The sequence below is a fragment of the Erpetoichthys calabaricus genome, chromosome 18, assembly GCF_900747795.2.
Source record: "Erpetoichthys calabaricus chromosome 18, fErpCal1.3, whole genome shotgun sequence".
NCBI classification, from domain to species: Eukaryota; Metazoa; Chordata; class Cladistia; order Polypteriformes; family Polypteridae; genus Erpetoichthys; species Erpetoichthys calabaricus.
The window spans coordinates 29701327-29714495 of NC_041411.2; the positions used below are offsets into that span (position 1 = coordinate 29701327).

The following is a 13169-nucleotide window of genomic DNA, read 5'->3' on the forward strand; positions in this document are numbered from 1 at the left end:
TTCTTGTGACACTGCTTGGGAGCTATGCAAAAACCCCATCATTCTTTGAACAGTTGGCTGCAAAACAGAACAGTGTGGGGAATTAAAGGGAAAAAAAATGATAGCCATAATACTCTGGGGGAGAAAAAACAAATTAGAGTAGGTCAGAACCCTATGAAAATGTTACAACTTGCCAATGAAAACTAATACAGAGGCTAAATTATACAGCTATTTCTTTTTCTTTTGTTCTTTGTCCTTTCCCTCCTTTTCCTCATTGAAAATTTGAACTGAACTGAACCTTCTTATCCTCAGTAACTAAGTTCATCTATAAAATGAAACATCAGTTAAAGCCATCTCTGCTTTATGTGATAATTATGTATAGTATTAAGTAACATACTGTACATTGAATATGCTGCATCTCTGATCTGCTATGATGACAGACTACCAGTCCACAGTTACAGGTCCAGAGAGAAAGCACTGTTTGCTTCAAGGCAGTAATGAGAAAGTGGTAAGCTTTATAGATTTTGCTACTCACATTTTTCCAAAGGTCAGCACAATGGCTCTATTAATAACACTGCTTCCTCGCAACTCTAGAGATATTGGTGCAATTCCAGGACTTGTTACTCTGACTTTTAGCTTTAAATTGTTGTAGTATACGGTAACTGAAGATGTTAAATTGTCCCAGTAGAACTCAATGTGAGTATGGATGTATCTATGTGTGCTTTATACTGGATTGGCGTCCTCTCTTGAATTCATTACACCTCTGGCTGCCTGGATATGTTGCAATCCAGTAAAACACTATTTTGAGTAAGTCATTACACTGAAAATTTGAAAAAAATTCATTTGCACAAAAAATACATTTGTGTTTGGAGACTTGGGTAACTATATATTTTTTAATTACTTTATCGAAAGTTACTTCATCAAAAAGTCCATTCTTTCATTTTTATATCAATGAGTCATATTCAAAAATAACAGAGTAATAGAATGATGTTGTGCAATATACCTTCGCTGACTTATTTCAAGAGTAGTTTATTTACAATGTCTTGTAGTTAAAAATGTAGTCCAAGTAGTCTTGTGGTGGCTTAATAGCTTCTATAGACAACAGAATCTAAATAAATTGTTGTAAAAATGGTATCATTTAATGTGCTATTGGTTATAAAGGGTATGTGAGTGATTTGTAGTCGTAGTTCTTAATCATGACATTTATGAAAGAAGTACCCAACTGAGAGTTAAAATCAGGGCTGTGGAGTCAGGACATAAAACCTTTGACTCCAACTCTGACTCTTCTCTTTGTAATTTAAGCCTATACAGTAGACTGACATGTTTCTTGAGAAAGCAGTTTCATTTTCTCCATTTTTTGAACCCAGAACTGAACTTTAGGAATGCTAGTACCTTCTAACACAAGAATACAGAACAACAGGTTTCAGTGGTCAAGTCAAAGTGAACTTTATTGTCATCTCAGCCATATACAAGTATACAGATAGACGAAATTGCGAAGCTCAGAGTCCACAGTGTAACAACATAACGTGCAAATAATAAATTAAAAATAGAATTTAAATTTAAAATTAAAACATAAACAAGACAAGACCTTGTGCAAAGACAAGACAAAGAAGTACCAGCAATATTGATGTGAAAGATATGTAATATAATAAATAAATAATAGATATAGGTAATACAGAAATTATCAGTGTATGCTAATAGTTGTTTAAGACATGTAAACAATGACAGGTCAGAATGTTTCACAGCAGAAGGATAACAAGAGTGTTAAAATACTTAAAGGTCAGTATGAGATTTTCAGTTCTTTTCTACCTGCACACTCGTCTTTGCAGGACAGTGGCTCACATGTATAAAAGTTCTGTTTTTAGGGGTGGTTGAGGCCGTGTTGAAGATCCCAGGGGGCAGCTTGGTGTTAAGGAGGTGCTAATGCAATTAGAAATGTTGCCCTAATAACCAATTAACATTAAAAACAACTAATTAAGGTTAAGTTAAGGGAGTTGACCATTAGGACGCTGAAGGAATTTCAGCTGAAAACGAACAACTTAAAGATGTACGTCTTTAATGAACAAGCAAATTTTGAACTGGTTTCCTTGAAAGGATTCTTAATATGGGAATACTGCAAAGAAAAGTAAAGTATGACGCTGAAAACCCCATCTTACAATGAGTCTTATAAGTTGATTGAAAACAATCTATATAGAGTACATTTTCAATTCAAATTGGTGTCATTAATAATAATAAGATAAAATAGCAGTGCCAAAAGGAAAGAGATAATAACACATGAAATCAAAGGCAAAGGAGGCAAAAGATTTATCTGAACACAGTTGTGATTACAGCCTGCCTCGCTTCTGCACCAGCTTGGTGGGCATCCTGTCATGTAAGATATGTCATTTGGTCATTGTCAGCCTCCTCCTCCTCATATTACTCATTCACAATAGGCAGTGGGACACCTGGTTTTTCAGCAAATGTTGTGTAGCATGGCACACACAACTATTATGGCACACCACTATCCTGGTACTATCTGATACTGCCGAAAGATTTGTGGAAACCCCAGAAACACATTTTCCACATTCCTTTTGTGTGTTCAACCACGCTGCATATGTGCGGATGTGCAGCATTATACTGCTCTTCGGCCGCAGTTTGTTGAGTGCTCACAGGTGTCGGTAGATATGGGTGAAGAGGACAGGGCACTGTCACCCAATAGGCAGCCACCCCCAAATTCATCATCCATTGTCTTCCAACATATTGTTGAATTGGCCCAAATAAATACATTGTGTTTACTTCTGGGCCTCTTTACCACAATGTGTGAGACCAGTTCTTGTTGACTGCATATTACTTGCACATTAACTGTCAAAGATCCTTCACAGCAAGTGTATGTAGGCTGAAAAAGACTAGGCATATGAATTGGTATGAGTGTCCCATCCGCAGCTCCAGCAACAAGTAGGGTGTTGGCGATTGCATGGAACCCGATGTGACTTTCACTCAGCACATGCAGGGCTGTTTGCATGGCAAAGAAGCAGTCTGGTGAGACTGTGTATTGCTTTGCACACAGCTGCCTTGCTTACTCCATGTGCATCTTTGAGAGTCTGCTGGAATCCTCCAGTTGAATAATATCTCAGTGCTGCAAGGAGCTGCACAATCAGGGGTCAGGGCATAGTTGCGATGGACTGGTCTTCCTCCACTAGCTGCAGAAGTGTCTGTATTTTGTCTGTTGGCAACCTGTACCTCTACAATACTGCACCAGGTTTAACAGTGCCCATACCATTGTGCTGGGGTCACAGGTTCAAGACAAGGATTCTTTACTGTGCTGCCATTGTTTTCATAATGGCAATAAAGTCCAATTGTTCTTTTTATAGTACTTATTATGCTGGGACATCTTTTTAATTGGCATCAGTAACATGACTGCTGGAAAGTGTTACTTCTAGGCTAATGGGTAACGTCCAGAAATAACAGCAGTCTCTCAGGTACTGCAGGTCCGGTATTAAGTAATTTATAACATGTGACTTTATCGCTGACAGTCATGACATGTATTACACAGCAGTCATTCTTTTATATTTATCTGAAGGCATTGATTAATTCCCACTTTGCTAGCCCAGTCAGTAAGTGTTTTGGATTATCCAGGGGCTAGCAATGTGCTCATCTAAGTTGATGCCAGAACATTCTAGAAGGCACTCTGCCCTGGAAATTACTAGGTGTGTAGCAGTAAAGTTACCCTAGTAGGAGAGTACAGATTGATGAATTTAAAGCTACCTTGCACCTTTCATAAAAGGAGAAATTGTGAGTGCCTTCTTTTACTACCAAGACTGCGTCTTTGTTTTGGTACAGTGAAGTTCATGTGCTAACCTTCACTGCCACTGTAAAGAAAAAATTGTGGATTCTGTGTCCTCAACCATGATTGTCTCCTTGTAAAAAATTGGAAGTGGTCTCCCCTAGGCTTTCTTGTATACTCAGATATGGGAATAGATACAGTATTTGAGGAGTAAACCGTAAGACAATGATTATATTTTATGTTATGTACATTAAAGAACCAACAACAAAGCAAATTAAATTAATAATATATTGAACAATTATTATAAAAGTAAAGTTGAATAAATCAGACTCTGCAGCTGCATGAATAAAAGGTAAAGTACCACTTTCGGTTAATGGAAATAGCCCAAACGTTGATAGAAATCCACCTTTTGTACCTAATACTTGTTTGCAAAATTTAGTTGGCCTAAGTTAAAGCGTACTCAAGATATCATGTTTATACACACACACAGACATATTTCCAAAAATGGTATTTTCAGACTCGAAGGTCTAAAACATCAAGATTCGTCAAAATCTCGAAATGGAATTTTTGGAGGATTCCAATACTTTGTATACGAGAAAGTCAGGGTGGTCTACAACGTTGAGATTCAGCAAAATGTCAGCATTGAATATTTGGACGATTACAATACTTTCCCCATTCTCCGTATACAAGAAGTTAAAAAGTGTAGAAAACTGCCTTTTTACTAAATGTTACGAAGAATGCTTCAGTCCATTATTTTACTTCTCTTCTATTGCAAGGGATATGTTCATTCAGAAAACCTTATCAAGTAAAACATAACTGATGACAGAGAATTAAAAGCAACGTGGAGCCAAGGTTTATCTTGGAAACAACTGATATAATGGTCTCCTGTCGACACTATTTCATTGTCTATTGAACAGTACTATGCACTCATATTACTATACCTAATCCAAATATTACCAAGATGGTACTGCTCTTGAAAAAGATAATTCACTGAAGTCATTTATATATCTGGTACATTAAAAAGCAACTCAAATTCATTATTATTTGAAGAGCAGCATTGTGAAACTTAAATCTAATCGTATTAAGATAAAACACCATTTTTATTAAGTAAAATATACATGTGCTCAAAAATAGTGTTGTGTTTTGTGTTCTGTGCTTGTTGCTTCTTTACAGACTACGTTAAAATAAAAAAAGTCATTTTCCTAGGAAATGGCTTGATGAATGATGTTGAAATAATTATCTGGGTTTCAGTTAGGGTGTGCAGAAAATCCTGACATGGCCGTGTTCCACATGTTGGTCTAAGGTTGTCCCTGTCATGCCCAAACTGTGTTGATTTAAATGCATTAAATTGCGGGTATGTTGTCAAATTCAATTATACCATATGGAGACGAAGCACACAGCTTCCCTGTGTCATTAAGCAGCAGCAACAGCAGCTTATGTACCTTTAATTTGTTTTTGTTTTGGTTGCACTTTTTCGTTGTGAAAGGACCATTCTGAGAAATTAGAAACCACAAATTTTTAAATGTTTCTGCTTTGATTAATGTTATCCTTCAGTGTTCATCTACTGAAGACCTTAATGAAAACTTAAACATTTTTATAATGTTGAAATGAATTGGGCCCCTTTTAACCTCTCACAGTGACAGGTTTATATTTCACTCCTCTGTCAGTTTTGTGCATAGGATGAAAGTTGCTGTGTTGCGTCTAACTGGCTGTTTGGATTCAAATTTTATTTATATAACTTCATCTGCAAGCAAGGTGCTGAACCTGCCTATATAGCACACACAGAGATTTGAGAATTGCCAGAAGCCAAAACCCACTTCTTTGTCTTACCCTTTCCATGGAACTGGCTTTAAAATGTTTAAAAAGTATATTGAATAACGAAGCTTACATGTCAAAATGTCTTCGTTGAGGTTCATCCTGAATTAAAAGATGCAGCTGGTGGAATGTGTGTTTATTTCCGGCCTTTGATGATCATTGACAAATCCAGCTGCACATGCCCATGGCTGTCACAACACAAGCCCCAGGCTCTGATTTCCTGAGCTGTAATGATAAACTATAATAGTCAATGAGGGTCACAGGGTGCGCAGAGCTTGCTCTTTACTGTCTTGAGCTTCTCCAGTTGTAAGTCGTGACCAGACTTTATAGTTCTTGGTTTGGTATCCCTGATAAAATAATTTAATATTAACATTTGAATAATTATGGTTGTGTACTTAAATACAGTGTGTAGTATTGTAGCTTCAATATTTAATAAACTATTTGACCAACTTTGCTTACCAAGTATAGATGTCCAGTCACTACCTGTTTTAAGTACTGATAACCCAAGGTGAGGAGACTATGTCATATTAGATGTCATATTATATCTTTATTAGATTTATTTGCCATGTTTTCAGATTGAATAGACGTATATATATATAAAGGAAGACAGAGTGCAATAGTACAGTACTCTGACTTGTTGACTTAGTACTTTTTTTTTGTTCTTTATTTTGACTTACACAATTTCTTGTATTAGGAATTTGGTAGTTTTCGCATACCCCTTGGGGTCAGAGCGCAGGGTCAGCCATTGTGCAGTGCCCCTGGAGCAATTGAAGGTTAAGGGCCTTGCTCAAGGGCCCAGCAGAGTAGGATCTCTTTTGGCAGTGACGGGGATTCGAACCGAAAGCCTTCTGGATACCAGCGCAGATCCTGAGCCTCAGACGTTTTAAAGACAGCAGGGTTTAGAAAGTAATCATGCGTGTAATGTCAACACCCTCTCCCTTTGTTTAGTAGGTCTTCATTTGCGACATTAGAACCTTACGTAACCCACCTGTAGGATGCCTTAAAAAATTAATAATCACAATCTCCATACTACCTATTTGTGGGCTGCTACTATTTTAAAATGTTGTCATTAATGAGGAAACTTAGCAATTGTATGTGTATTACGTAACATTTCCTTATCACTGACATCTGATCTGCTGCTTTAAAACTTCAAAAACCCCAGCTTTGGTTTCATCTATATCCTTATCCCTCTAGAGTGTGACCCCAAAGTTATTTGATCATATCAGTGATTTATGTCACAGGCTGCTTTCCACCATTTAAGATAACTCAGTTTTATGTTCCTGCACTGCTGACAAAAAAGAGGAAATCACCTACTCCAGGAGGAGAGCAGATGCTAGATTTCTTAGGCTCTAAACCTATTATGTTTCAGAGCTTGTATTTGTTTCTTTATCATTTAGAGAGACATTCAGCTTTAGCCATGTGTCATTAACTAAATGACTTCACCCTTAACACATGTCACATATCTAGACTAGTAATACAGTTCACGCATTTTAGTGTTTCACAAGGTTGATATAAATGTTCACATTTAAATTGCCCACAAACTGTATCTAATAACCATTTACAGTATAACCTGAACTGATGATGTTTTTAGTTCTGTTATTTTTTGGAATTGAGTCATGCACAATTAAATAAAAAAAAAAATGATTAGTTGGCTTTGATACAGAATATCACTCGTTCCGATAATTGGAAAACCGCAGTATTTTCTGGGTGTCACTGCAAATTATTATTCCTCTTCATCATCCCAGTGCCATATCTAGTAACTCAGGTACTTTTATTCATGATTAAACATTCTCCTGAAATTTTTTTACGTCAACAATCTATCTAAACATGAGAAAGGTTTACAAAAATTAAACAATTTGTAAGTACAATGTTTTTAAAATATGTAGTAAATATATATTATATTTTTTGCTTATCGACATGAAGATGAAATTTTAACTATCATAGTGAACATTAAAGAGATAAATAAACTCCCCTCTAAGTAAAATTTGTTAAGCACTGCATTTATGAGTTTAGTTTAACATTTCGTTTTCATTTTGGGCCCTGGCATAGTTAATCAAATTAGGGAAAGAATTATATAAAAAAAAAAAAAACCCAGAAAATGCTGTGGTCAATAGCGACTGTTGTTATAGTAATTCTGTAAATGTCCTGTTTCTCGCCTATGTTACATCTCTTACACCCATTTTCATCCCCTAACATGTCAAAATTCGGTCTCACTCGCCATCTCTCCTAGGACACTATGCAATCATAAGAGTGTCAGTAATCAAAAAATGTTTATCTTCAGTACCATATGTGATTGTATATGACACATCCACCATAGTCACCTCATTTTTTCCATCCCAAATTAACACTGCAGAGCTATGCTGCCTTTCCCTCCCCATCCCTAGGGTGCTGCACGTAAGAGAACTGATCGCATTGAGGAACTGGAGGAGGCTTTACGAGACAGTGTGCATGCCAGAACTGAGAGAGAGATGCTTTTGGCACGAGAGGAGGCTGCTCGAGGTGCTGCTGAGAGACAGGTCTGCATGAGAAATATTAACGTTGTTACTTTCATTTTTTTGGCCAGTAATGCTAAACATTCCTTTTAATGTATAATGTTTTATATGTTCCCCTGTTCTTTTATAATACCTTGCCTCTGTTTTCCTTGCTGTGCATTTCCAAATTTGTATAATATATGCCATAGCAAGCTAATGCTTAAACGTTGAGATGGAAAAATCTACACAATGTTTATTTGTGCTATTTAATTTTCAGTTTCAATTTACTTATATATGACGCACTTAACTTTATAAGCTTAGATCATTGTTCACATTTGCAAATCTCTCTGACGACTTTTATAAGAAAGTTCACAGTGATCACAGTATACGGAAAAGACACAATTATGACTCAAAATCACTTTGCTACATGTAAGAAGGAGTGCATATATATGTATTTTATATTGACAAGCAGCTTCCTTTTGTGCTATCCCTACCAAGAACAAAGAGGTCAAAAGCACTTTTTTATCAAAATAAATTGTTGATGGAAAAATCAGTACAAGGAAGAGGTAAATAATGAAAGAACTCAAAGTATATATATATAAAAAAAAATAGAAAACAGAAAGGTTCTGATTGTATGGACAAGGGACCCTGTTGACACATTAGTTTGGTCCACCACCCAAAATACTGTCCCACATGTGCCTAGGTAACACTGGCTATCACCTCCCTAAAGAACCATCTGCTACTGGACCCCCAATTTGTAAAAGTTCAATCATTTGGTAGTTCTCCTGCTGCCAGCTTACAAGTGCTGAACTTAATAGATTGAGGGAAAATGGCAGGACTGCTTTAATTTTTTCTAAATGCAACAAGTTTTGTGATTTCCTTGTATTTTTTTGTATTCATTTTATATATACTATGTATTGACTTTGCTGTGGAGGACTGAATTGTTAATAAATATATTATTGGTTTCATATTCATATATATATATATATATATATATATATATATATATATATATATATATATATATATATTTATAATATACAGTATATATATGTGTATATATATATATATATATATATATATGTGTGTATATATATATAATATATATATGATAGAGTTTCAGATACAGTGGTTTGTATACATTGGATTAACATGTATATGTGGATATGTTTATGGATATATACCAGTATGACTTTCAAAGTAGAACATGCATAAAAGGTATGCAGTTCTTATATAAAATATGTACACTAATTACATGGATGTTCAAGGAGTGATGAAATGAAACAGAGATGCCATCTGTTGCAAAAGTATATAATGGTGAGCAATAATAGAAATGTTGCTGCCGGAATCAATTAATGCTGAGACCTTGTGCCCGTTAACTACAGCCACCTCATCCCACGAAAGAGACAGTTTTTAAACAAAAGTACCTCTCTCCTCTCGCCTAACTGCAGTCCTGCAGCAGGGGATAGTTGGGAATGGTGTGTCCTAACTCCCCATACATGTAGCAGCAGGGAGGCACTGTGTCCTTCTCCTTAGGGGACACACATACAGTTTCTGAATTGCGCCAGGCAGGCTCTGGATTAGCAACATACCCCTGCTGGGATTTATGGCGATCAGCATGTCTCTTAGTCCGTTTGACTTGAGAGGTGACATAGTGGCCGTCTAGGGCTGCGTCCATGTCTTTATGGTTCTGTCTCCAGACCAGCTGGATGAAATGTTCCGGCAGGGCTTAGAGTAAGAAATCACAGGCAACCAACTCTGTCATGCATTTTGTGGAGTTGGCCTCTGGTTTCAGCTATCGGCCCACCCGACCCTAGATCTCATATGCTTGAGATCAAGATGACTTTTCAGGGTTAAATGTCCACTTGTGACTTGAGAGCACTTGCTTGCTGGTCTGGAGTGATCTATATATAATATAATATAACATATAAAATTATTCTTCTTCTTTCGGTTGCTCCTGTTAGGGGTTGCTACAGCGGATCATCTTCTTCCATATCTTTCTGTCCTCTGCATCTTGTTCTGTTACACCCATCACCTGCATGTCCTCTCTCACCACATCCATAAACCTTCACTTAGGCCTTCCTCTTTTCCTCTTCCCTGGTAGCTCTATCCTTAGAACCCTTCTCTCATTATACTCAGCATCTCTTCTCTGCACATGTCCAAACCAACACAATCTCGCCTCTCTGACTTGCAACTTGGGCTGATCCTCTAATGTCCTCATTTCTAATCCTGTCCATCCTCGTCACACCCAGTGCAAATCTTAGCATCGATAACTCTGCCACCTCCAGCTCTGTCTCCTCCTTTCTGGTCAGTGCCACCATCTCCAACCCATATAACATAGCTGGTCTCACTACCGTCCTGTAGACTTTCCCGTTCACTCTTGCTGATACCTGTCTGTCACAAATTACTCCTGACACTCTTCTCCACCCACTCCACCCTGCCTGCACTATATAATATATAAATATAATATTAAACTAATTTATTTATTCATGATCCAATATTTTTTTCCGTCAATGGCAGTTGGTACATAATATATTCATGTTACTTGAACTGAAGAGCTTGTTTTTTGAACAGGTTAGTATTTTATTGATTGGCTATACTTGTTTATATAATATATACTGTATATGTCGCTAACATGGGTGCCCTTCAAAAAAGAGAAACTGCAACATTAAAAAAATAAATAATTGGGGGGAAAAAAAGCACAAAGAAATACCTAATGATGTTTTACTTGTCACACATTCTGTTTTCTGGTTACTTCATTTTAAAGCCAGAATAAATTGCACACTATGGAATGTAGTTTAAAAGTGTGAGCCTTCCATGTTTTGGCTGTTAAGTGTGACATTTCTGAAACTTACTATTCCCAGGTTAGCATATTGATTTTGAGGTAAACTGCGAATATGTTTGCTACTGTGCAGCTCTCATAATGTATTTATTAATATTCTGTTTATGATTACGTGAATAGGTGTCACTTTGTGCTCAAAGGTTTGAGTTTTTATTTTCCTTAAATGTGCTTGCTGTGCCTGCTTTAAAGAATTTATTTGCTTTATTTCATGCATTTGTTTTACCTTTTGTATTAATGATCTTTTATTCACAGTTTAATCACTACTTGATTAACACACTAGCATATGGCGACAGACACAAAGCCATGTTTAGGTTTTACTGAAGTTTTCTATTAAAAGCCACTCCCTTTTGTTTTCCTCGGTCTCTCTCTCTGATATTGTGCTGGATCACTTGCAGGTGCTCTTTAGAAAACCAGTCCTGGCCTATCACCAATTTTGGCGTCCATCAAAAAATGACTGAGTGATACTTGACAGAGGCCCCACATTCAAAGTTCTTTTATGTTCTGTGGATTCTTAGTGAGTCTCTCAGCCAGGTTTCACTCAGCTCAACAGATAAAGAAAGAACCTCATTATTAAAACAAATAAGCTGCAGTCTTGATTGACTTTACATCAGTGGCACATTCCAGACGTGTGTGGCTTTTGTAACTACACAGTTACAACTAAACCAGCTGAAAACCAATTACAATTAACTTAGAAAACATGCTCATTGAACTGAAATGTACTCTCTTCTTTATAGTCACGTTGCCTGCTTTTAAAGTAGTTTTGGCATGTAGCTAGGTGTCTTTAACCAGAAGAAGAAGCTGTATACTATTTGGTTACTTTGCAATTTATAATCCAACATGCGTTGAAGTTACAGGAACTACCGTTTTAGGAGATAATGGAGGGGTGCTTTTGTTTAAGTCCCTTATTGTGGAAGATGAAGTTTTAAATAATTCTGAGGCTAAACCTCAGTAAGTGTGGTTGGTTAATGAACTGATTGTTACATATTTTAATGTATTTAGATTACTGAAAAACAAACAAATCAGTAAAAGATGTGCAGTTATTTGGGACAAATCCATAATATTACACATTATCCCCAGCAATTACTTTACAGTAAAGGCAGGGGAAGAAATGACCAGTAATTATTATAGTAAGTCATCTAATACAAAAGAAATCAAATTATCTTGATAAGAAAATATTGTAATACTAGCGACCTGGCGCGCGCTACACTGCGCGTTGGATGACCACAGTTGAAGGATTCCCTGTTTAAACGCGGCTGCCAGTCGTGAACAGAGTTCTTCATCGCACCGCTTTTGATTTTTGCATGGGAAACAAAATTTCAAAACAAAACCCATGATTCACGAAGTGTGGGACGCAGACTAATCAGAAGGGGTTTCAGCTGCCTTTCGTTGTGCGGCAGAGACACGTCGTTGAGCTAATCTGTGTGAATGCTGACTGTCCGTTTCTTGCAAGCGACTGGCACGCCTTTGCCTCTTTGCTTTGTGATGACGCTGTAATGTGTCCTCTCTCGCAGCAGCAGGTTCAGTTGCCTTTTGTTTCGGCATTGTTCCGTAAGGTCTCCTCCGTACAAGTGCACATGGGTATCTGAATACGGAAAGGCATAGTGGGCCGGAAGGGAGAAAATAGAAAATTGCAGCTTGAAACACATGAATTGGTGACCAGGGGAACCATCCGACTCAGACGCGGGGCTCAAAATACTCAACGTGCACAAAGGGGAAAGAACGGAGGGGGGTAAGAAGGAATTCTGAGAGAGGAAGGACTGGGGCTTTTCTACGGGGGCGGCTATACAGCCAAAAGGAACCTGGACCCGGACACGGACACCGCGCTCGTCTTTTATTATATAGACTAGCAAAATACCCGCGCTTCGCAGCGGAGAAGTAGTGTGTTAAAGAGGTTATGTAAACATATATATACATAAACATACTGTATATACATAAATATATACATATACACATCCACATATATATACATATATCAACATATATATACACATACATATATATATATATATATATATATATATATATATATATATATATATATATATATATATACACACACACATGCAGACACATATACATATATATACATATACATATTTGTATATCTACATATATATACACATATATACATATATATACATATAGATATTTGTATATCTACATATATATAAACATATATACATATATATACATATTTGTATATCTACATACATACACATATATCTATCTATCTATATATATATTATATATATATATATACACACATATATATATATAAACATACATATATATATATATA

The 13169-nt window shown here is 36.6% G+C and overlaps 1 protein-coding gene across 1 annotated transcript in view; it reads left to right on the top strand.

Annotated features, from left to right (window-relative positions):
• The window catches only part of LOC114668668 (ERC protein 2), a 724143-nt gene that overhangs the window by 349231 nt on the left and 361743 nt on the right, over positions 1-13169 (top strand). Inside the window, 1 exon segment of the mRNA XM_028824542.2 lies at positions 7942-8073. Within this exon segment, the coding sequence (XP_028680375.1) occupies positions 7942-8073 (132 nt within the window).